Source organism: Condylostylus longicornis, unplaced genomic scaffold, assembly GCF_029603195.1.
Source record: "Condylostylus longicornis isolate FDR11 unplaced genomic scaffold, ASM2960319v2 ptg000077l, whole genome shotgun sequence".
Taxonomy (NCBI): Eukaryota; Metazoa; Arthropoda; class Insecta; order Diptera; family Dolichopodidae; genus Condylostylus; species Condylostylus longicornis.
This window is the reverse complement of record NW_026578045.1, coordinates 1,478,524-1,504,709: the sequence shown is the minus strand read 5'-3', so window position 1 is coordinate 1,504,709 and position 26,186 is coordinate 1,478,524. Positions and strand designations below refer to the sequence as shown.

The following is a 26,186-nucleotide window of genomic DNA, read 5'->3' as shown; positions in this document are numbered from 1 at the left end:
TTTTCATTGAAAATATCAGAGCAAATACCGTAATATGCGAAGAAAAGAAACAAATTTCTTTTTATAATTTAAATTTTTCAACCTTCCTCTCTCTCTCTCTCTCTGTTCTTTTCTTTTAATTTTTTTTTTCATTTTTTTTGTTCTCATTCTCTTTTGTTTTTATCTCATTCTTATAAATTCTCTTCTTATTATTTTAATTCAAAACCCCACACCCTATATATAATAGGGTAAAATAGTCGTATATATTATAATACTCGTAATAATCTCGTATATAATATTTTTTTTTTGTTTTTTTTTATTTAATTCTAAAGAAATTTTGTTGTCATTGCTTCAAGGATATTTTAATTTGTGATATTTTTTTACTGTTATTAAAATATACTTACTCTTTTTTTATATTTAATTAGTATATGTATGTATACTTATGTATTTACATTATATTTGTAATGATATACATACATTATCCTTAAATCATTGTGAAATTCAAATTGAAATGTCTTTGGTTAAATGAATTTTTATGATAAGAAAGAAATTTAATTTTATGTATTCCTTGGAATATGGAAAATAAAAATTTTCTTAATTATTATTATTATTATAAAATTTATTTGATTTTAATTAAAAGATCATTAGAAGAAAGTGATTCTTTTTTTTTTAAATAAAATAAAATTGAATTTTATAATAGATTTTTATTTTTATTTTTAACACTTAGAAAATAAAATTTAACATTATTAGTTACAGAGAATTAATTTACTTTTATAATGAAATTACAAAATTCTCATTAAAATCTCTCAATCTCTTTTAGTTGTTTTAAAACTCGCTTAGTTATTATTGTTTTTATAACTCTTTCTTGATTTATTTTGTTATTCTCTTATGAGAGCATATAATATTACCAACGCGACAATAGTGTTATTAACAATACAATAATATTATTATGCAAGTTTTTCACTTTCATTATTAATATTTATTTTATACTCAGTAGACAGCATATCATTATTATTTACATTGGTACTCTTTGAGAGTAAATTTTTATATTCTTGGACACAATTTATTTTACTATTATTGCAATTTAATTTATTATAAAGAGTTAAATTCTTGAAGTCAATTATTAGAGAGAGAGAGATTAAAAATAAAAATATCTAATGCATTATTAGCTGTGTTTGTGTATAGTTTACTTATATTGTGTTAAGAAATAAATTTAAAATAATTTGTAATCCAATATAAAATTATTATTTCTCGCGAATGACAATTATATGAGACAAAGGCTTTATATTAAATTTATTATAAACAATATTATGTTAATTACAATAGTAAATAAATGAATTGTACAAGAAGTAAAATTAAATGTACCCAAAATGTAAATTCCATTTAATTTATAAAAATGTTTAGAATAAAAATGAAAATATGAAAATGACAGTAACACAATATCCTTAATTTATGTATAATTAAAAAGTTTTTCTCTTATTCAATTAGAAGAAGAGAATTATTTTGTAAAGCGAAAATTGCTTAACTCTGATTTAGTATGATCAGATTTTACATTATTTCAGTTCTTTTATTTTAAGAAATGAAAACCATTTTTTTTTTCTTTTCATTGTTATTATTAATTTCCTTATAATTTAAAACTTCTTTAATTTAATTTTATGGAAATATTTTAATACTATTTTTAATGGTGACAAAATTTAATAAAAAAAAAAAACAAATTAACAAGAAGAAATAATTTTATTTTTAAATTTGGTTTTTTGTCTCTTTCAGAAAAAAAAAATATTGAATAGTTTCAAAAATATTATTAAAGAGTTTTGTTTTGGATTTTTAAAATAAAAGAGTCAAAATGAATTCAATCTAATTTCTCTTTTCCCTTAATTTTTATTTTTGTGTTTTTCTCTTCAATTCAAATAAAATAAATTAAAAAAGTTTTAATTTTAATATTTTTGTTATTCCAAAAATATTAATTCTATTATTTTTATGTTTACCGAATTGTTGAATTTCTTTGACAGAAAAATTAAATTTTTGAAATTTGATTTAAAAGCAAAATTGTGGTTAATGGGAAAATTTTGCTTTGAAACGAACTACAAAAGAATGGAATGAAATTATGAAAAAATTTAATTTACTTTACAAATCTGAATTTATCTTTTTATGATAATTGGACATAAGAAATGAAATACATAACAAAATTGTTGACATTTTATTGAATTAATAATAATTTAAATATTAAAATGATTGGAGTTTAAATTTTTGTTTAATTAATATCCTTGATATATTTTTTTTTTAAATAATTATGATAACCAATATAACAGAATTATAATTTAATTACAATTTACCACATATGATCATTCACATATACGAGTACTACATATATTTTAATTAATGTTATATAATATTGTTATGTAGCTACTGTAAGTTATTTTTTTTTTAATTAATACATTATCTTCAATTAAAAGCAGTATAATTATCAAGCATTTTTTGCTTTTCTTATTTTCATAATTTTTAAAATAATATTTTTCAATGTAAATTTTCAAAAATTCACGTAAATCAGAATTCTGAATTACAAAATCAATCCAATACATAGTCGAATACATAATTAAATTATAAAAAAAAAATTTTTACAATATAATACATTGTTCATCATTATTATGATGATTTTAATTGTAAATTCTTGGAAAATAAAATAATATTGTAGAAATATGCAACATTGTTAAGTTTAAAAGTTGTATAAATTGCAACACAATATTGATCATAATTATTATGATTGCCATAAATGAATAAAATTTTTATATATATTTTTTTTACAAATATAGATGAATTTCAGGACTTTCTGCATTTCTACATTTAAATTTTGTGTTAGTTAATTGTGTTTTTTGTTAAAATATTGAATTCAACATTAATTAGATAGGGGAGGAAAATATTGCAAAAATAATTTTTAAAATAAATTTTAATTCAGAGGATATTGATAAAATTATTTTAGTTTTATTATTGTAGTATACTCTTTAAACTACTAATATTTACTATTAAGGTTGTGCCATATGATTCTGAATATGAATTAGGGTTTGACCTTAGCATTCAATTGAAAATATAATGTGATACTTCAGTATTAGAGCTACTCTCATTTTCGATTCGGATATTAACTTGTATTTTCACACAAATAGTTTTTTGAATATTCCAGCTTATTTCTTAATTTTCACTGAATTATAAATAATATAAATCGAGTAAAAAATTAACAACACTTTTAATAATAATTATTCCTGAAATCAATAGACCAATAATATTTAATATTATTGTAAATTTTTAATAAAATTCAATAACACTGTGTGTATCATCAGATTACAATCCTGGAATCAAAATATTCAGGATATTTTTTGTTTTTTCAATATTTTTAAAGAAATCAACAAAAAAAAATTATAAAATTAAAATAAAAAAATTCATTTTAATTTTTGCAATTTTTTCAATTTTTTTTTTCTGTTATTTGAAAAAGGATTCTTTTACACGCAAATAAATTATTTACTAAAAATCACTTTTTACATCTGTTTTTTTCTTTTTATAATTTCATTTTCGAATACAGCTAGTATAGAATGTGAAATATCAGCCAAAGCACACAAGTAACATAAATTCAATATAACATTTTGAACACCATGTTTTACATACAAAAAATAAAAAACAAAAGAAAAGGAGCAGAAAAAGAAAAACAAACTAAAAAAAACACATTTATAATCCGTTTTCGTATTTATAGAAGAAAGAAAAACAGAAACCAAATCAAAATCAAAAACTTAAAGAAGACTATCATTGGAGGGATTGAGGGGAGAACACAAAGTTAAAAAAAAAGGATATTTTAATTTAAATTTTATATCCCATATTCATTTATTTTAATTTTTACCATGTAAATTTTTTTACCAAAATATACGAGCAAAAAAAATTTTTCCTTCTACTTTTTTTTTTCTTTTTTCAATCAAAAAACCCACATTATTTACACATATTATTATGTAAATAGTATATGTGTATATACATATATGAATAAGATTGAAGAAGAGTTAACAAAAAAACAAAGAGAAAACAATAAAAGAAAAGGAATCATGTCAGCAGACGACATAAGACAGGACACACTTAGCAAAAGTGAAAAAAAAAATTTAAAGGATATGAAAATTTTTTTTTTTTAATTCTCTCATATTATACCACATATTTTTTATATTATTTCATATATTTACATAATATTCTTATGTATACGTCATATATAAGTAATTTATGTAAGCATATTTTATGTTTAATGTGAAAATATTCTTTAAAACAAAATTTATGTTATTATTATAATAATAATATTGCAATACCCTAATATTTAAAATTAACTAAATCCTAATTTACATGTAGCTATAAATAACTATAGAATATTTTTAGAAATTGTAGTAAATGTTAAAATTTATTAATAAATAGAATTGAATATAGACGTGATTCATACTTGTATGTGAATATCAAATTTAAAATCTAGAAAGACATGTGTGTATTTGCTGCTTTCGAAGTCACTAATAGCAATTAGTATTATTATGATTTAAATCAATTTGTTAGTAATTACGTAAAATGGATAATTCATGGGTAGTAATATTGATTATATAGAATAATATTGTTCATTACTTCACTAATAACCCTTATTTTCCATTGCTTAACGAGTGGGTAGTAGTGGGCAATCCAATGAGAATTCATGCAAATAGAAGGTAAATATTATGTAACGAATCATAGTAATTACTCGTTATTGTAAGAATAATTTCGAATTGCATATAGGTAGAAATTGAAAATTTAATTCAAAAAGTTTTAAATTTTAGTATTACGTTGGTATTTTCTGATTTTAAACCTACTATTAAATTGAATTATAAATTAAATTATAAAATTAAATTATAAATTTCTATAAAAACTAAAACTTTAAGTTTTAAAATATCTTTTAATTAGACCAACAGTTTTATATTTACATTCAAAAATTATTTTTCAATTACATTCAAAACGAACTGTCATAATAAGGAATTGTTCCTCTTAACATAAACTATTTTATTGCATTCTAAAAAATGCACCTGATTTCACACATTTTGCTTAAAAGAGATGTGATTAATCTCATTTGAAGAAATATTTCTAATCTAACAATTATAAATAAAATTTTTTTTAATTAATTATTTTCAAAACAGTAACAGTAACAACACTTGCTCTTTAATAATATTGTTATTTAGCACTAAAAAGCTTTTCACGATCATCCAATTAAGTAAATCAAATATTCGGTGAGGTCTTAAGCGTTCCACTAGGCTCAATACTCCTCGACTCTTTACCTCACAATATATTCATTAATGATACAATCTCTGACCCTATAATTAATATTATTCTACCACATAATCTATATTTTCATTAAAATTAAATTCATATTTGTTATTCGAATGTTCAGTATTGATCATGCATCTACATACATTCATAAGGCTGCCATTCATTACTGATTTATACAAAAAAAATTTCTAACAATATTAATTTATTTACTATAGAAAAATGTTTTTTCCCAAGACCAAGTGACATTATTACTATTTCCATATCACGAATACTTTCTAACAGTAATTTTATTGTATCAATTACTATACACACACACAATCACTTCAATTTCAAAACATCCTATTCACATTCATTGTAACCTATATTATTACTATAGTACTGCAGAATTTCTTTTTGCCCAAACAATTAGAAAAACAGGACAACGACAAGTTAAACCTAAAAGAAAACATAACATTAAAATAAGAAAATATTTTGTTAAAAGCAGTAAAATTATATAAAAAAAAAAAATAGCAAAAATAATAATAAAAAGTCAAAAATAATAAATACGATCTGTAGCTCTTACATACACATATATAAAATGATAAAAAAATGGAAACAATTTTAATTCTTTATTTTTTTGTTTTGTTGTTTTTCATGTTCACAAATAAAATAAAGAGTTTTTTTTTATCCATCTTCTTATATGAAGGATATTGTTAGAAGGATCTTATATAGAAAGAAAAATGAAAAGAAATGGAGAGAAATAAAAAATAAATCAAATGACGACACGACTGACATACCATTAAAGCGTTAGTAAAATGAATTATTCATTAAAAAAAAAAAACACAAACATGAAATAAATCGCAGATTTACAAACAAAAAATTAAAAACAGGACAAAAAATAATACGAAAATTAAAAATTTTTGGTTTATTTAATTTTTGAAGGATATACGAAAGAAAGATTTTAGATTTTGTTTAGTATGATAGGCATGTCAAAAGAATTTTTGTTTTTCATTCCTATTTAGTATAGGTAAAGAAAATAAAGAATTAAGATGAAAATATTTTTGATTTTTCATGAATGTCGACTATATATGTGATGTTATTTGCTATTTTGTCCTTGAAATTCCTAATTTATACTAATTTATTATCATCCATTGCAAGCGCACAATGTTATTGAATACAAAAATGTACCATTTTTAAGAGCGCAAGAGGTCAATACAATTACATTAAATTATGTTTGAATATGGGACGTGTATTTCTTTTTAAATAATATTTGTAATGCTACTTGACTAGATCAAAAACTATAGGGAATTAATAAGACTAGCAAATTTTGTTCTTTATTTTCCCGCATTTAATAAAATTTAGTGTTCTCTTTATTATCCAATTAATTATTCTTAAAATATTTAAAAGAATTTTATATCAATAATAAAAACTTACATGGCCAAAATATTTTTTATAAAAAAAATTTTTGACGTTTGTTCATGTATTTTGCACACTGCTTGTATTTTAATATTATAAATTCTTTCCTTTAGTTTTTCTCGTAATATTTACGCCAGTAATCAATGAGAATTAAAATTATTTATAATTCTACAATTTAATATTATTATATTATACAAAAACTGTTATACAAAAAAATAGTATCTTGCAAAGTTGAATTTCAGAAAAATTATAAAAATCTATTTCTTAAATTTATTCTTAAAGGGATGCTAAATAGAATTTGCCGCTGGCAGAAATCAGTTTAAAATAAATTTTAATATAGATATTCTATCGAACTGCAGTTCAGAACGTTACATTATGACCACATGATTTCCAATGTAATCTTTTATATTTTCAACAAACATACACAATTTCAATTTACCTTTTAAAATTTAAAATAATAAAGAAAAGAATATCTACTTGAGCTCGCGTTCTGAAATATCCTTTAATTGGATTTTAAAATCAAATGGTCTGTATCAAAAAAAATAATGGCAGTTTTTTATCAAATAACTGTGAAAGCAACTGTGAAGCCAAGAAAAAATTATTAAATTTAGTGAAAACTTTGAATTTTTCCAACTACTATAGGAATTTTATTTTTCCATATAATTTTGTTCACATATTCTTAGGCAAAACTATAAGGCAATTTAATAAATTTAAAAATAAAAATTGATGTTAATCCATCTTGTATATATATGTAGCTATAACTAAAATAAAAATTTAATTTAATATTATTAAAGTTAAGCCTTCTTTTATCATACACACACGTACGTATTATGCATATGGCCCTCAAAAAATGATTAATATTAACCGCATTATTATAATATACAAAAAAAAAAAAAATAAGTAAAAAGAATTTTCTTATAATATCCTTGAATATATTAAATATTATTAAATTTAACATATTATATGAGTGTCGACATTTAAATACACACATATCAACATATTATGTGTACAATGTATATTTTTATAACTATGAATTTTAACTTTTATTTTAAGGGATAAAATAATTTCTTGTCGCTTTCTTATTTCATTTTTCTTTTTGCATATTTTTGTTATTTTTGTACTTTTCTTTTTTGTAGCAATAAAAACTAACGACATTTCTCGTTTGACCAAAAATGAAGAGAAAGAAAATGCAAAAAAAAAAGGATTCATTGTAGAATTTTTTTTTTTATTTTAACAATTTTTATTTCTTATTTTTTTCTGTTTAATTTTTGTTGAATGTTCAAAAAGAAATTCTATTTTTGGGAATTTTTACTCATTCTTCTGTTCTCTCTATATATACAAAAAAAAAGAGAATATTAAAATATGTTGAACAAAATTTTTGTTTTTCTTCTGTTTTGCTTTCTTTCTTTTTTAACATTCTTTTTTGATAGTTTTATACTTTTTGTCACTAGCTATTTACAAAATACAAACACACATACAGTAGAAAGAGGATAAAAGTCAATTAATCATTAGGAAAGAAAATAAAAAATTAAAAAAAAAATAGAGGAAAAAAATATTATATAATCCTTTTTTTAAAAAAAAAAAAAATAAATGCGGCAAAAAATTGCATATATTTAGGCGTAACATATTATTTATTTCATATATTTCAAGGTTTTTGTTAATTCAATATTAAAGTGAGAGAAATAGAAATATCGAATTTTAAAAATTAAAACGAGAGAATTGGTTTTTATTAATATTTTTTGAGTATTTGTTTGAATTTTCTTGATTTTGTTGTTGAAAATGTTAGTAGTCAACATTTTGATTTAAAGAATTTAATCATAATAATAATATTGTTACTTACTTACAAGACAGTATATTATTAGAATATTTTATTTTCACTATTGCTTGCAGTAGAAATGAATGTGTAATTTTTCAGAAAGGAAGTGTAGTATGACCTTTTTAAAGCTTGAATAATAAAGTATAACAAAATATTTTCGTTTACAGGATCTTGCACCATTTTCTAAGAAATTTTATTATAAAATTATTGAATTCAATAAATTTTAATAAATATTTTTAAATGAATTAATTTAGTTGAGTTCTATCCTGTAATTTCCTCTTACATAATTACTAAATAGGATCACTTTTTAGAACGCAAACACTAAGTCATTCTTAAAATTGTACAATATAAAATTTTAAAATGGGTATATATTATGAAAGTTCTAAAATATTTCTAATTCCATTTAATTTTTACTTAAACTTTTCAAATGGTAAATCAAGATTAACATAAGCGAGGAAAAAAAAAAAACAAAAAATAGAAAATAATTCTAAAACAATTCTAGATTTTTATAGCTATAGCAACTAACCCAAGCTGTCATGCTAAAATTTTTTCTTTCACATAAATTTTGTAAAAATATAAAAATAATTTTAGCATTTTTTTTTACATTTTCTATTGTTGTAATTGTAATTTTCGGTGGTCTTTTGTTTTTGAAAATATTCGGCAAAAACAATAAAAAATTTTAATAAATAATTTTTTTTTTACCATTGTTTAAAATAAAAAATAATTTTTGATTTATTGCATATGTACATGCATTTAAGGATTATTTTATGAGCTAAAATATTGAATTTGAAAATTATTATTTAAGACCGTTTATAATTTAGATTTATTTCAAGGCGAAATTTATAAATCAGAAAATTTAAAAATATCATAAAAATTTACATAAATTTTTTTTAAATGATTTATTATTTTTATGTTTTGTGTATTAAAACAAATTAATCGAATAAACTTAAAACATTATAACACCAAGCAAAGTTTGTTTTTCTGAACTGTACAAAATGTGATTGATACAAGTACATTGTTCGAATGTATTACGAACATTCAGATATGTAAAATTATTTTTATTTTTTACTGTTTCATATTTGCTTAGTTCTATATGCCTCTACACTTATACAATGTCATACTACACTACACTCTCCCTCTCTTCAAGTTTATTTATAAAATAAAGGAAAATTAAACGATGAAGTAAAATGTAACAGAGCAATAAACTGAGTCGGGTATAAAATGAGTAAAATGTACGAAGAGTATCAACTGCCATAACACTAATTGCACTATGCTACGAGCAGTATTTCACTTCTCTTTTTCATTTTAATTCTACATATTAAATTTCTGTTGCAACTTGCAAGCATAAAAACATTTTCTCCAGATTTTATACAAAAAATTTCCCATTATCCTCGTATTTATTAGCTTTAAACTCAATAATTAAAGCATTCTAATCAAATTTATATTATAAATTTTAAAAATTCTATATTTATATATAATAAAATTATTTAATTAAAATTTTAAATTTTTGAAATTATTAACACAATGCTAATGTACATTTCATTATTTTCTATTTTCAGGTATGTACAACAAAATTTATTTAATATTATATAACATGAATCCTCCATTACTTAGGTAACTATTTAAAAAAAAAAAAATTTTAATATTTTTAAACCCTTTTAATTTTTCTTAAAATAGTGAGTGGGTTTTTGTTTTGTGGCGGTTTCTCTTAAGAAATTTGAGTATTAAAACTAAATTTTAATCTTCTCATTTTCTTGTATTTTAGTTTTTTCTTATGTTATTTTTTAAGTGTTAAAATTATAATAGCATTTTATAATAGCACCCCCATAATAATGAAATAATATAAGAGAAAACTAAAAAATTTTTAAGAGAAAAAATTATTTCTTTTGAATTTTTTCTGAAGATGTAAGCAGAAAAGAAAAAAAAAGTCCGAAAAAAAAACATTAATTTCAACCAAAAAAAAAAAAAAGAAACAAAAATTTTCATGATAATAAATTCAATCCTGTTATACAAGGATGATTAAAGAAAACAAAAAGAAACAAAAAAAATAATAACAAAACCAAAATAATACATTAACAAAAAAGTTTTAATTTCAAACTTTTGCTCTTCTTCTGTTTTTCTGTCTTTTGTTGTATAAAATATAATGTAAACGATATAATGAGGTAAACAACAACTAAATAAGAACAAAAACAAAACCAAGAAAAAAGAAAAACTTTAAAAATAAATTTTTTTTCAAGATAACAACGGGTTAATGACGAGCAAGAAAAAAAAAAGTCAATAATGATTACTCAACTTTTTATAAAATAACTTAATTTATTTTTGTTTTTTTTTTTCTTGGAAAAATCGACCATATTTTCAAAAATTAAGAAGCTATGTATATAAAATGAGTTATCCTGCCAACTGAATGGGTTATTTGAGCTTCAAATAAAGATTGAATTGATTAAGAGAAGCTGAGTTGTGTGTATTGAGTAAATTAAATTTTAAAGTAAAACTTTGTGATTACTGGATGTTCTCATGTTGTGTTTCTTTGTCACTCTTAAATAAATTCTTCGTTAAAGTGAAATAAGAACAAAATTTGTATATTAACAATTGAATTTTTATTTTTGTCATTAATTTGCTATGAGAATAAAAATAATAGAAATTTCTTCAATGTGGAAATTTTCTCAATTTTCCGGTAATTACTTAATACCTCTGCTCATGTTAATTGTTACCTCTACTCAATTCCGCCTAGAAAATGGGAAAAAAATTAATATAAGAATAAGCATTTTCTTTCATATCCAATTTTTAATATTATTTCATACTGAATTTCATATAGAATTTCATATAGAAGTCTTTTATACGAAAACCTAATAGAATTAAATTATTTATTAGGAATATTTTGAATCAAATGAGTTATTTCCAACTAATTTACCCAAAATGGTTAATTAGTCAGAGAATACCCAAAATAGTGTATCAGATAATACTCCAATTATATAATTATAGATTTAGTTCTAATTTCTTAATTTCATTTAATCAAGAAATCATATACTATTTAAAATAAATTTGTCAAGTATATTCCTTCATAGAAATTAATTAATTTATTTAAAAAAATATTTTTAATTTACTACAATATAATTATAAAAATTTCAAAGATAGAGACAATTAACTACACTAAATGCCAACTATTTTAAATGTGATTAAAATTTCTTAATTAAATTCTTTAATTTGCAAATTTATGTCCCAGTCAGTTTTCTAAAATATTCATTCCAATATATAATTTATATTTATTATATTGTAACAATTTCTCTTAACAAACTTATTAATTTAATTCAAAAGAATTTTTCTCATATAAAATTAAATCATTTTTCAGTAATAATGTCAATATTATTAGGCTCTAATATAATCATATCCAAAGTGATTTTAAATCAAATGATGTTGTAAAATTTTTAAAAATAACTAATATTTTTTCCAGCTAACATCATTCATATATATTATAGTTTATTGATATAGTTATAATATTATAATGTTAACATAATCTTGCATATTATATAAAGAATTTATATTGGGATAAAAATTATGTCCTAAATAGTATACATATTTTCATACATAATAATATTATTATACTACGTAATAATAACAACATGTTATTAACCTAATTTTTATATACTTAAGTATACACACTAAATGTGAAATTTTGCGTGAAAAAAAGAAAAAAATTGGTGAACACTTCAATAAAGACAACACAAAAAAACAAGCAGAAAAAAACATGAAAAATTCGAAAAAAAAAAAATAAGAGAAGAAAAATGCTAACGCATCTCTTTACAAAAATTATACAAAAGGATATTATTTTTGATAAAAGTACAAACACAAAACTTTTTTTAACTCTTTCATGCTATTTTTGTTATATAATACTAAATATATATACTGTTATTTTTATTGAGATATAATTGTTGTTGTTATTGCCATTTTATACATACATAGATTTTATAGTAAATGAATATAGGTCTTGTATTATCCTTTAATTCCTATAATATATTTTTCTATACATTGAAAAATTGAATAATGTACAACAATATATTCCAGTTGTTTTTTTTAAAAAAAACTATGAATCAATGATCTAAAAATAAAATTAAATTCTGGGGCTAAATATACTTAATTTAGTAAAATAGTTGGAAAAATATTTTTGTTCCAGGAGAAAACATTTTAGCGTCAGGAATATTCTATTAATAACGCTAATTTTAATTGATTTACTCCCTATTGATGATAACGTTAGTATTACAATTAGTTTTGTAACAAATACTGTTAATGATGCGGTAGTAAATTTTATTTATTGGCGATAGTAAATAATATTGTATTATAATTTTATATTTGAGAGAGAAATGTACTGCTATAAAAAATTTAAAATAATTTCTCTCATATTATAAAATAATATTGGTGTATTATATTAATGTGTTAATAATTAAATTGAGAGATAAGAGAATAGTAATGTTTTCAAAATAATATTGTTTAGACATTTAGTATGCGAAAGAGCATTAGCTTTGATTAGATACTAAAACTAAATTAGTATTGTTAGACATTGCATCAATAATAATTTCGTAATGAGGGTAGTTCCACTATAAAAATTAGAAATACTATTATTAACACAACGAAATTGAGGCTGTCATTCACATAATCGCTTAAAAATTCTAATATTTTTTGCCTACATTATTAATTTTATTCTACAAAATATAAAAAATTTAAATAACACTCTTCTAACAGGTGCTGATTATCGTTGAGATCATATACCACTTCATCTGTCTATTTTAGAATTTATATTTCTAAATCACCTCATTTATTTATCTAATTAAATTATTATAGACTTCAAAAGTGTTAACAGTTTAACCAGCAAAACTGAAAAATTCTAAAAATCCTGAATTTCCGATATTCTAGCAGAAATTTGTGAATAACTCAAAATAAACAAGAAATCTCTGAACATTAACCTATACAAAAAAAAAATTTTAAAAGGAAAAGGAAACCCTTTAATTTTTTTTTTTGCTGTTTTTTGATCCCATGTCGCTGTTTTCTTTGTTGAAAGTGCGCGGTTAGGCTTTCAATAATTTTCACTTTTTCCTCTTCTTCACTATATCTAGGACATATCTAATACATGTATAAAGACATATTCCGTTTTATCAGCTCAAATTCTAAAAAAAAAAAGAAAAAAAAGATCAGAATTTTTTTTTTTTTTGAATCACAGTTCACTTGATTTAAATAGTGCTTTTATTTTTTATCCTCTATATATTTTTGGTTCAATGACGTACCTATATTCTACCTATATACCTATATATGTACATACATCTATTTATATGATATTCGATGATTCGATCTGGTATATTTTGATATACTTTTCATACTCTTGTTGTTTTTATGTTTCATTTATAGTTTTTTTTTTGCCCTGACTGACACAAATGTTCATCGTCATGAAGGTTTTTACATTCCTCTCTTCAGCATTTCCTTCATTCCATCGATGTCATAATATTATCTGTTCTCTTCTTTTATGTTATATAGGAATAGGAAGAATGATTATACAAAAACAAGAAAAAAAAAAGAAAACAAAAATATTTCTAGTTTTCTCGTGGAATTTTTTTCAAAGAAAAAAATTGATATTCAATTTTTTTTTTTGGATTTTGTTTTCTTCTTCTTCTTTTACTAATTAGAAAAACGGTCCAATAAAGTTGAAAAGAAAAAAAAAAAACAACAAAACAAAAAATATATTTTTTTTTTCATTTTCGAAAATTTTTTTTATTTTCTTATTTTGTTTTATTTTATTTTACGAAAAATTCCTGATATGCCGATGATAATTCCAATGTTTTTGAATGTAACAAGAAAAATAATAACAAAAAAAATATTAAAAATCGTTAGATTATTCGATTTACAAGAAAAAGAAAAATTAAAAAATATTCAAACCATGTTATCCAAATTTTTTTTTTTGTTTTTTCTTAATTTCAAACTGAAAAATTATCATATAAAAATGCTATAAATGAAATTTAATTGGTACATACATATATTTTAATTTAAAGAGATTTGAATGGCGAACTTAAAGGTCTAGCAAGATTAGGATTTTTTTTTAAAGTTGATTTTTAAATTATATTAAGAAATTTTCATGATTACGTTAAATAATATAATTTCAATATTGATACAATTAAAGTAAAATAAAAATTTTCAATTACTCAAATTTGCTATTACGTACTTTACTCTCAAACTTTTCATTCTCTCTTTATTTAACTGTTTAATATTGTTTCTGTTCGAGTTTTTTATCATTTTAAAGCTTATTCCCGATTTAAATAACAATCGCGTGGAGTTGTGGGTAATTACCCACAGTATGGGTAATTACAATCTCGTTTTACCCACATCAGCAAAAGTCCCATTTAAGAAAAATAATTACTCTTGGTATAATTTTACACAAAAAAGTAATTAGATTAGGGTAATTACACTAAAAAGGAGTAGAAAATGAAACGCTAAGAATTTGAAGTTAAAATTACTACGAACACAATATTAATACGAGTAAATAAAATAATTTGATAATTCATGCTTTTCTGTAAAAAACTATTTTGACAAATAAAACCAAACATTGTATTTGATATAAGAATCTCTAAATTTTGTTTTGAAAGCATAAGAGAAAAGAGGGCTATTTCCTTCAAATTTGAGAATGATTTTGTTCCTTGACTATATACATTTAATCTATGATTAAGACACAACAAATTCTATAAATAATAAAGATCACAAAAATTTTGAAATTAAAATTTTAAACCCAAAATTCGTAAATTTTGACTAATATTAGTATTCATATCTGAAAACAAATTCAAATATAGCATATGTTCTAATTAAATGACTATGTTCTAATCTTTCTCACATGAAAGCTCATATAAAAATATAGGTAATCATGAATTAAAACTGACTTACATATTCTTGAATATAAAATAATTAAATAAATATCTTTAAACTGTACAAAATTCCAATAATCGTAAATAATAAGGAAATTAAATAATAATTTTTGATTTTAATTTCTACAAACACACATTTGTAGACATACAATTTTAATTTTTGAATATCAAAGAATAAAAATAATAAAGAATTCAATTTGTAAAATAAATATTCAACCGTAAATTTTAGAATCAAAATTTTTGATATCAAAAAGAAGAATATTTTATTTAACTTAAGGCTAATAATTGATCAAAAATTTTTTTTGTAATATGATGTAGGTAATAATACATACGTGCGTACATACATTCAAAGTTAAAATTTTAGGATCATTATTTTAATAAGAAGAAGAAAACAAGAGAAATATAAAAATTTTTTTTCATCCCTTATCTATTTAAGATATGGAAATCAAGAGAAGTCATGCTGACAAAATAATATTTCTATTTTTAAAAAATCAAAACTATTCATACCCAAATTGCTTTCATATTTTACATTATATACTTTTTATTCATGTAAGTATAAGTATGCATATTTTGTATAGATGATAATGTACGAGTATATAGTTATGTACACATTTGCACATGTGAGCATATTAAATTTATTTCATTGGAATAGTTTCATATCAATTTTTGGAAAAATCTATGAAAATTTTGTTTTAATGATTCAATAAAATGATGTTGTATACATACAAATTTATACATATAGTTCTATAATATAATCATATATAACATGTAATATCTACTTATTTGCTTAATAGTTAAAAATATATGTATAGGTAATTTATTTATATGGCAAAATACATAAAAAGTATTATAAAAAACATTGACTTTACAGAAGTTTATAATAAGATTTTAATATTTAATTTTAATATAACAGTGGTGTGATCTATAGAAAATATTTAACATCATGTTAATATTTTTAATTTAAAATTAAAAATAATTTGGAAATATTGAAATATGCTTGTTATATCTATTAAGATTAAATTATTCATAATAAAATTATGCATGTATTCGAAATTTTAGGCAAGTTCAAATTTTAAAAATTTACAAAAAGGACATTATTACAAGGTTCAATTATACTGCTATTATATTGCTATTCTTACAATAATTGTTAGTTGTCTTGAGAGTTTTTATAGTGTTATAGCAAATCGTAAAAATATTCAACTCAAATACAGTCAGTGAGCTGACATTGCCACTATATGTCCCTCAACCTAATCCTAATATTAATTTTGTAATATTTTAAATAATATATTTTACGCGAATATAAAATACACAATATGACAAATTATGAATAAAATTTTATTGACTTAAGCAGGTGTTCCCACTATATTCGGCAGAGGATTCAAGTAAATAATATTCTTATTTCGCTCTTTAATCATAAATGAATCTAAAAGTGAATTAAAATTTAAGAAAATATCTAAATGTAGCTAAGGAACTGTAGATAGCTAATTAAATTTTTAAAATAAAATTTTCATTACAAAATTATTGGAGAAAAAAAAGTAACTTTTATTTTGCAACCCCTGAAATTGAAGTTAATGTGAAATATAATAGTATACACACACACATATATATACATACATAAATATTTATATGCATAAGGATATTTTACATGTTAAGAAGAAAGGATAAACGTTTTATGGTCTAAAATTATTATTTTTTTTTTTTTGTATTTATTTTTTTGTTATTAACTGTTGTTACTTTGATATTTTTTTCCCCTAAAGTAAAAACTGTAATGGAGAGATTTTCTAATAAAGATGAGAATATTATTATTGGATATTCATCATCATCATTATCTATCTCTTTCTCTCTCTTAGTGAATATATATCGAAAAGTACCAGAAAAGAAGAAGAACGAAAAAAAAAAAAAAAAATTATAAAAAAACAAAAATTACACAAAATAAGTTTTGAAAATATCCTTTGGCACAATATACTTAATAACAATCAAAGGATGAAGACCTTTTTCTTTCCTCCCTTCCAATCTCTCTCTCTCTCTCCCCCACTCTCTCTCACTGATTCTCTGAAATTTTTTTTCATATTATTACAACGTTGTTATATAAAATATTTTCTGAAATATTTATATACTTGTACAGTATGTACAATTATTGTGTATAAAAAATTCATGTGCATAATATTGTTATGTTTGTGTGTACGTTTATGTGAGGTATATGTAAGAGTACTTTCATTAATCGAAAAAATATACAAAATATTTATGTACTCAAAATATTGAACTGAGATTTGTTGTATATAAACTTGTATCGAACTATATTGGTTAATATTTTTAATAAGTTGTCTAAAATTTAAGGATACGATTATAACAATGCCATTTGTTTATGGCAAAAGTAATATTAGAATGCAATTATTTTATTATTTTCTAAATATTTTTAAAGAACTATTATTGTATTTGAGATATTTGTTCTATTTAATGGAGCTTGTTATGAAAATACAAGGTCTCTGTAGAATTATACATGTCTATAATTGCCGCGCTTATTACTTAGTAATTTATTGTTCATATTCACATTAAATAATACCATAACTCACGTACGCCCGATTATTGAAATATATTCCACCTTATCATCTATTTAATTACCTATTTAATTAATTTGTAGGTTTATAAATGTTATTTTGAAATTAAATTTTGGAAGAAGAGGTATAGTATTATAGGACAGGCATAATAGTCATAATTATTTTAAGCTGCAACAACATTTTTCATTATTATTGAAATTTTAGAATTTAAATTATATCTTTCATTAATTACTAACTGTTGCGTCGAATATTATGGCGAGCAGTACAACTTTAAACACCCCACTTTTCCTAGAAGATAACACGAATAATATCAATTTCACTATTGATACAAGCACTAATTTGTTAATAAATTCCAATGCCTCAGGTTCTGTTGTTATCATAAGGACTTACAGTTCTAAAATTGTACAACAAAATTTGAGATTTTGTCGGAATTTATTGAAATTTATTTTATTAAAAAAGTTATGTCTCTGGTATGGTATTGCAAAAAATAAACATCTCATTTAAAGATTTACGCTGTCATTCAGTGTTAATTTGAGCTGTATACAAAAATTCTATTTATTTTCAATTCTGGAGCTCTTGATTCGTAAATTATTGTGCAAAATATTTTACCAATTTTTAATTAGAATTTAATTTTTACCATTATTCTTGCTCCCATAAGACATTTCCAAAAGATTTCTTTTAGCTAGCCAGACGAAAACAAAATATTTTCTACATTGCGCCTTAAAGTTGGCAATATTCTTAATTTTTTTTTCATATCATCAAATTAACAAATACAAAAACATAATAAATATTTTATATTGGAAATAAGTGTGAGTGAATATTACCAAAAGAAAAAAAATAAAAAAAGAAACAAAAAATTAAAGAAAAACAAAAAAAAAAAAAAAAGAAAAACAAAAGATTTATGTATTTAGAAAATTTTTGCTTAATTTTAATTTTTTTTTCTTGTTTTTCTTTTCTTAAATTCTCTAATTTGAAAAAGAGAAAAATTCCTAAATATATTAAACAAATTGTTTTAAAAGGAGCTGCTGATTCCTTGGAAAAACTTGTACCAAAAAAAAAAATTTTTTTTTTGCAGAATTTTTTATTTTTGTTTTCTGTCTTTTTGTAAAAGGCAAAATTGTATTATTAATAATTTTGTAATAAATTACAAACAAAACAAAAAAAATAAGAAAAAAAATTATAACAAAAAAAAAATGAATACTTTTTTCAAGTTTTTCAAGTATTTAAAAGATTTTTATTTACGGTAGATTAAATTATTATAAAAAAGAAAAAGAAAAACAAAAAAAAAACAAAAAATACTTAAAAATCAGTACAATAAATAAGAAAAACAAAAAACTTATCAAATATGAATTTATTGACTAAAAACAAAAAAAAAACAAAATAGAAGAAAATTTATTGAAAAAATTGTTTGGAAAAAGTTTAAAAGTTTCTCTCCTTAGACTTTGATTGGATTTTGTAATTTTTTTTTTTCCAAAAATTTATAAAACAAAATATTTTTTTTTAATAAAAAGAAAAAACCATTTTATTTTTTAGTCTAATAAAATAATATTGAAAAGAATAAATTAAATTATTGCATATTTTTAGGGAAAAATTAATTTTGATTTTCATATTAATTTTTAATATTAAATTCCTTACAAATATTCCATTTTGTTACAAAGGATAATTAATTGTATCGCTTACATTTATTGGTTAAGTGAGTAAAGAAAATTATTTATTGAGGGAAATTAATTACAGTAAAACTTTCATTTAATTAAACGTTTAAATCCTAATAATTTTTTTGTAATATAGAAAGGCTCGTAGAGTAAAAAATTAAATTAAGAAGCCAATTTTTCTGATGACACAATAATATTGTTCTATAAATAAAAAAATTTGTATTAAAATAAATACATAGGGGTTAATTTAATGGAAGTTTTACTGTATTAATTGTATTGTAAAAATTTCGCCAAGAAAAATTATATAAAATACTACGAATGCTCATAAAATTGAAATTGTGAGGGGTGAAATTGAAAGAATAGTTAAATTTTTGGACATTTTTAGTGAAATAAGATTTACTGTTCACGTTTAACGATTTTCATTAACTGTTCTTGACTGGTTTTAAATTATCTTGGGTTAAAATTATAAATACTGGTTTTGTTTTGTCATTTTGAAAATATAAGAAATTTCCATTTAATTATTAATATTTTTCTTATAATTTTATTTTATTTGCATACTTTTAGGGAAGTAATTATCATATCATATTGCTTGATACGCTGTAACTAAATATTTATAAATTTAATACTGCTAAGAAAGAATTACGTAGTCTCTGACATTGCATACATATAGATCTGATAATCATTTTCTCATCGTATATAATTATCTAATCGCAATTCTTACCAATTATAATCCCGAAAATTAGCATTAGTAGCCAACAATCCTGTGTTCCAAAATTTCTATTGTGAATATATTAAATTAAATTTTTGCAGTTTTCTTAACCAATTTTTTTTTTGAAAATTAATAGACGAGCTACATGTTATTATCTATTAATAATATATACACTTATCTATTAATAATATTATTCAAGCTTAACGTTTTATAATTTAATTTTTTCTTGTGTCTAAAACAAAAAACAAAAATTGAAAGGGAAATAAAAATATACGAGCGAGACGAAGTTAAAAAATCTCTCTAAAAATTAATTTTAAAATTTAATAAAATGATATCATCTGCAATTTAATTTTTTTGCTCCTTGTAAAAATAAATATTTTCTTACATTTGCACAATAAAAAACAAAAAACCAAGAAAACCCCAAAAGAATCACAATTCACCTTCAAAATCGTATTGTGTGCCATTATGTTCAGACAAAAGCAATTACTTTATTTCTTTATTTTTTACATTTTTCAGTAATAGCAATAAATTTTTTTTTTTACTTTTAACTCTACTCACATTGTAGGTATGCTTTTTTTTTCTAACATTAATTTTTTTTTCTTCTCTCTATTTTTACATATTTTCACGATCTCTCAATTCTTTTATACCACCATTTTAGTTCTGGTTTGGGAATATTTTTTCTTCTTAAATATTTTTTCAAATTGTTTGAACAGCATGAATTTTTTATACTAAGTTAAAATCTTGTAACGGATAAGCAATCTGAAGATCTAAAAATAAATTATTACCTTTTTTTTTAACATATTCAATTTAATAATCTCTTGGTATACTATAAATAAAAGTTAAATCTTTCATTATCCTTTTGGATATCTAGAATGAGAAATTTTTGGGTAAAAGAAGAAAACTGCAAGGTTTTCTATGAAGAAAAAATTTTATTTTATTTACGACCGGGATCTCGAAAAATTTGCAAATTTAATTCCAAAATTTGTGTGACCAATAAGTGAGTAACTAATTAGTTTTTTGCTTTTTGAAACATCAAGTGTCATATAGCTGTTGGTTGCAATTAAATTTCCTGAAAATTTTGCATTTGCATATTAGTATATTAGAATACAGTATATTTTTAGTACTCTTGGAAATATTGTGGTACTTGGAAATATTGTGGGTGCACAAGAAAAGTAATTTATCCCCAAAATATCCAAATACATTTAATATTTAAAATTTCAAATAAAGTTTCTTTTTATTAAAATTTTCAGATTTGATTAGATGAAAATGATTTGGTATGCCCTGTATGTTTTCAATATGTTCCACAATTGTTTAATTAAAGGCCAGTATTTCTAATGTTTTTTTCATCTATTTTTGAAATTTTAATTTTATAGAATATTTTCATATTCAACGAACATTGCAATATCTTTGAAAACAGTATAGAGGAATAAGTTTTTTAATTGTAAAATAAAAATTATGAAAATAATTTTAAAAAAAAAAATTTGACCAAATTTTAGAATATTTCACATTTTCTTTTCATTATCTTTCAAAATCATCGTCAATCTTACGAAATTTCGAATAAAACTAAAAAAAATTGGTAAAGCTATTTATTCCAATTGCATTGATATTTGTATGAGATGAAATTTTTTTAAACGATACAATCAAATAACCACAAAATTAACTGGAAACTCAAGATAAGAAATTAGAAAGAAATATTGAAAAAAAAATTATATTAATGATAATAGAAGACAGATTAATGTCAAAATGTTAACAAGGATTAGAGAACACAATAATAAAAATTAGGTATGGGACGACGAAGAGAATGAAATTAATTTATTGTAATTAATTACAAGAGAGGAAAACGGGTTGCAGCAACGACTATACCTTTTAAAAATTATAATGATCAGCATATTTATGGGTGGCAAGATTTATAAATTTTAATGATTTTAATTTAATTTACCAATATCAAATTAAATTAAAATAAATTTTAATAATATTCAGAAGCTTGAAAATATCAGTCCCTAAAAGTATGCAATTTTTTTTTAATAAATATATTCTTTTCTTTAATTTTATTTCGATTACTAAAATATGCTTCATATTCAAACTTATTGGATACCAAAATGATCAATTAAGTTACAAATAATGTCTTAATAACTATTTTAAACAATTTCTTGCAATAATTAAATGAAAACTCATTCAAACAAATAAAAATTTAATATTTTATTTTATTATAAAATATTCAATTAAATTTTGTTATATTTTTCCATTTTTAAGATTCAATGCTCTTTTTTTAACATTTTTTTAGACAATTAATCAAAACATTTTACGGTAGTTTCGTCTTCTACTTAGTAAACGTATTAACGAACAAAACTGGTTCATGATTATCTATGATATCGTGCATTAGATCTATTCTCTTCCCAGGAGCGAAGTAGGATAAATCAAAAATACCAAAAAATTTGCAACTTTTCTATTATATCAAGAGACAAAAACAAATAAAAGAAAGTAATTTTTTTTTAAAAAATTCAAAAGTAAAAGCAAAATTAAGGGAATTTGGTACAGTATGGCCCAGATGTTATCAAAATTTTTCATAACACTTAATTAAATTTTAAGTAATAAAAAATACAAAATTAATATAATATAAATTTTTTTGAATAGCAATACCTTTGAGACTATTTTAACACCCATAAACAATAATAATCGTTTTTTTATACCAAATAGACATATGAAAAGGATGCCATTAAACATCTATAGGCAATAATTTTCTTTAAACTGAATTTTGCTATTTTGTAGTTTCTTTCTAAAAATATTCTAAAATAAAAATAATACAAAAAATTAGAAAAGGGCAATAAAGCAAAAATTGCAAAAAAAAAATAGCAAAGCACTAATAAACTAATTTGAAAGAAAAAGGAGAAAAAGAAAGAGAAATTCAAAAAAAAAACAAGAATAATAGAACAAAATTCTTTTAAAAATAGTTTTGCCCTAAAAAATGAGTTTTGCCTTATGATAAGAATTTTTTCTTTTATTTTTGAATATTTCGTTTTTGTGTTTTTTTTTCTTCATTTCTGTTACAAGGTCACCATCATAATAATGGTGTATAATATAACACATAACAATAATTTATGCATATATACTATTAACACTTACACATACATAATACGTTTAAAATATTTCATAAGAACGACACTAACTGAATATATAAAACAAAAAAAAAAATAAAAGACAGAAGATCCTGAATTTTCTTTTAATATTACATGTGTACTCCTGTCTTCTTATAAAAAATATCCTTAGATGACAGAATCAGAAAAACAATAAAAAAAACTTAAACATAAATTAAAATAACAAAAAAGAAAAACGGAGAATAAGCACGACAAATATATGAAATTCAACCTAAAAATAACAGTAATTTTATTTTTTTTTTTTTAAGAGAGCGAGAACAATAAAGAAGAAATCAAACCGTTAACAATTACGTGACATTTTTTTTGTCGTTCTATTAATATTTTCCTCTTTTCTTCCTATTTTCATCTTTAATTTTCTTATTCGCACTATTCTTTTTTATGTTGTATATATATCAAATGTTAAATGGCGCCCGATCTTGGACCTGCATGTATCAGCACTTTTGTTTGCCTGTTTTTTTTTTTATATTACACCAACTATTTTATATATCCGTTCTTTTTAGTTTACCGTTTATTTTTAGTTTTGTTTTATTATTTTTTCTTATGTTTTTTTTTCATTTTCCTTTTTCATTCTATTACTAATGCACCGTTATAATTTGACATTTTAACATTTCCAGGGTCATCAAAAAATATAATTTTTTCTTCTTTTCTTTTGTTCTCCTTTTTACTTTCTTATTTCTTCATATTTGGCACAAAAATATCAAGAAAAGAAGAATAAGACGAAAAAAAAAGAAGCAGAGAAGCAAACAATATTAAAACCGTATAATAATATCCTAACGGTCCACTTAATTTCAACAAAGAAAGATTTTCTACCTAAGCATAAAATAAAACGGGATCAAATAAAAAAAAAATCATACAAATGTCGTGTACATGTATGTGTTTATATAATTTGTTTTTTTTTTTTGTAAAAAATATAAGAGAATCACGAAAGACCAAAAATACAAAAAACAAAAAAAGAAATGGTGGCTAAACTGAAAACAAAATAACAATAAAATTTTAGCAATTTTATTTTATTTTATAATGTTCGTCACCATCTCTCCTCTCACTTTTCTCAAAAAACGAGAAAAAATTAAAAAAAAAACAAAGAGAGATTTGTTCAATCACCCATACTTTGTTAATCGTTCTCCATATTTGTTTTTTTTTTTTTTCATTTCAACACTATATTCGCCTACAACCGCATTCAATTCAACATTTCTTTTTCTTCTCCTCTCTTGCTCTCTCTCTCACTCTGTTTTCCGTTTTAGTAATGCGATAATATTTTTCTACTGTTTTCTCTTCTTTTTTTTATTATAATATTTTTTTTTTTTTGGATTTGTTTGTAATTTTATTTTTAATATTTTTTATTTAGGTTTTTTTTTTTGTTTTATTTGTTATTGTTAGCAGCAATAATTTTTTATATTGTTATAACATCCTGTTATCCTGTTAAAGTCCTTAATCTGGTTAACAATTTTTAAATCATAATGAAAGAGATAAAAGAAACTGATAAATAGAGTAGAATTAAATAAAGGAATGAGTGAGGCAAACAAAATACAAGAGAAGAGACAGAAAGAGGAAAAATAATAATAATAATAATAAGATGAAAATAAAAAAATAATATAAAAATTAAAATAAAATATGAAAGAAAAAAATATTAATGAGATAACGAACATGATAACGGTAAAAAAATTACGAAAAAAAAATTTTATTTTTATTATTTTTCCTAAATGTTGGTTTTTTATTTTTTTTATTTTTTATATTGTCATTACAAAAAAATGAAAAAAAAAATAGACCAAAAATAATAACAATAATGAATAAAGAAAAGAAAAACTATACAGAAGTTGGTAGAATAGAGAAGAAATAAAGAGAGAGAGGCAGAAACGGAGACAAAAATGGGGGGGTGGATAGGTAATGTAAGAAGTAAAAAACTTATAGAATTAAAGATTATCTTAAGATTTTGGGCCGAAAGGATAAATTATAGAATATCCTTAAAGCATAGTATAATAAAATTTTGTTTTTGCAATAAACAAGATTTTGGTACCTAAAATTCTTTATGAAAGAATATTATTATAAGGTATAGAGGAATAAAAACAAATTATTAAAAAAAAATTGCTTACCTATAATCACAAAAAATACAATAAATAATATTGTTTTCCAATTTTAAGAATTTCTTTAACAAAATATTATTATTATTGTTATACCAAAGAAAAGGAAACCAAATGAATGGCATAAGTTTTGAATTATTATAGAAAATTTAAAAGAAAATCATAAGAAAAATTTAAAGAAAGGATCGAAAGGATTTGTCTTTATTTTCCTTTTATTTTTATTTTTAAAATAATTTGCGAGCAGAACTGGCAGGAACTTTTATATTAGAGTACAAATTTATTTATTAAGCACCATTTATATTAAAATTTTTTGCTACCAATTTTGTAGGTTCCTGTTTCTTAAAAAAATTAAATTATTAATGATAACCAAAACAATACAAATAATCTGAATTTCAGAATTTAATTAAATTTTTTGAGATATTCCCGAGAGTCATACATTAAATATAAGGTTGCTAATCAAAACTGCTTAAGTCAATTTTTTGTTCTTTTTGAGTTTATTTCAAATTCGAATTCTTCATAGTTTAATCTATGTCCTGTTAAAATTTCATTAATCTATCTCGATTATTTACCCCAAAATTATTAGAAAAATTGTTGAGATTTTCAATACAAAAATTCTATAAAAAGCGAAATTTTAATTTGAA

General features: G+C 21.5%; 1 protein-coding gene across 1 annotated transcript in view; it reads left to right on the top strand.

Annotated features, from left to right (window-relative positions):
• Positions 1-10,162, top strand: part of LOC129612782 (protein still life, isoforms C/SIF type 2-like) — a 98,906-nt gene extending 88,744 nt beyond the window's left edge. The window contains exon 3 of the mRNA XM_055526547.1: positions 10,054-10,162. Coding sequence (XP_055382522.1) covers positions 10,054-10,077 — 24 coding nt within the window. The 3' untranslated portion in view covers positions 10,078-10,162. The remainder of the gene's footprint in view (positions 1-10,053) is intronic.
• The last annotated feature ends 16,024 nt before the right edge of the window (positions 10,163-26,186 follow it).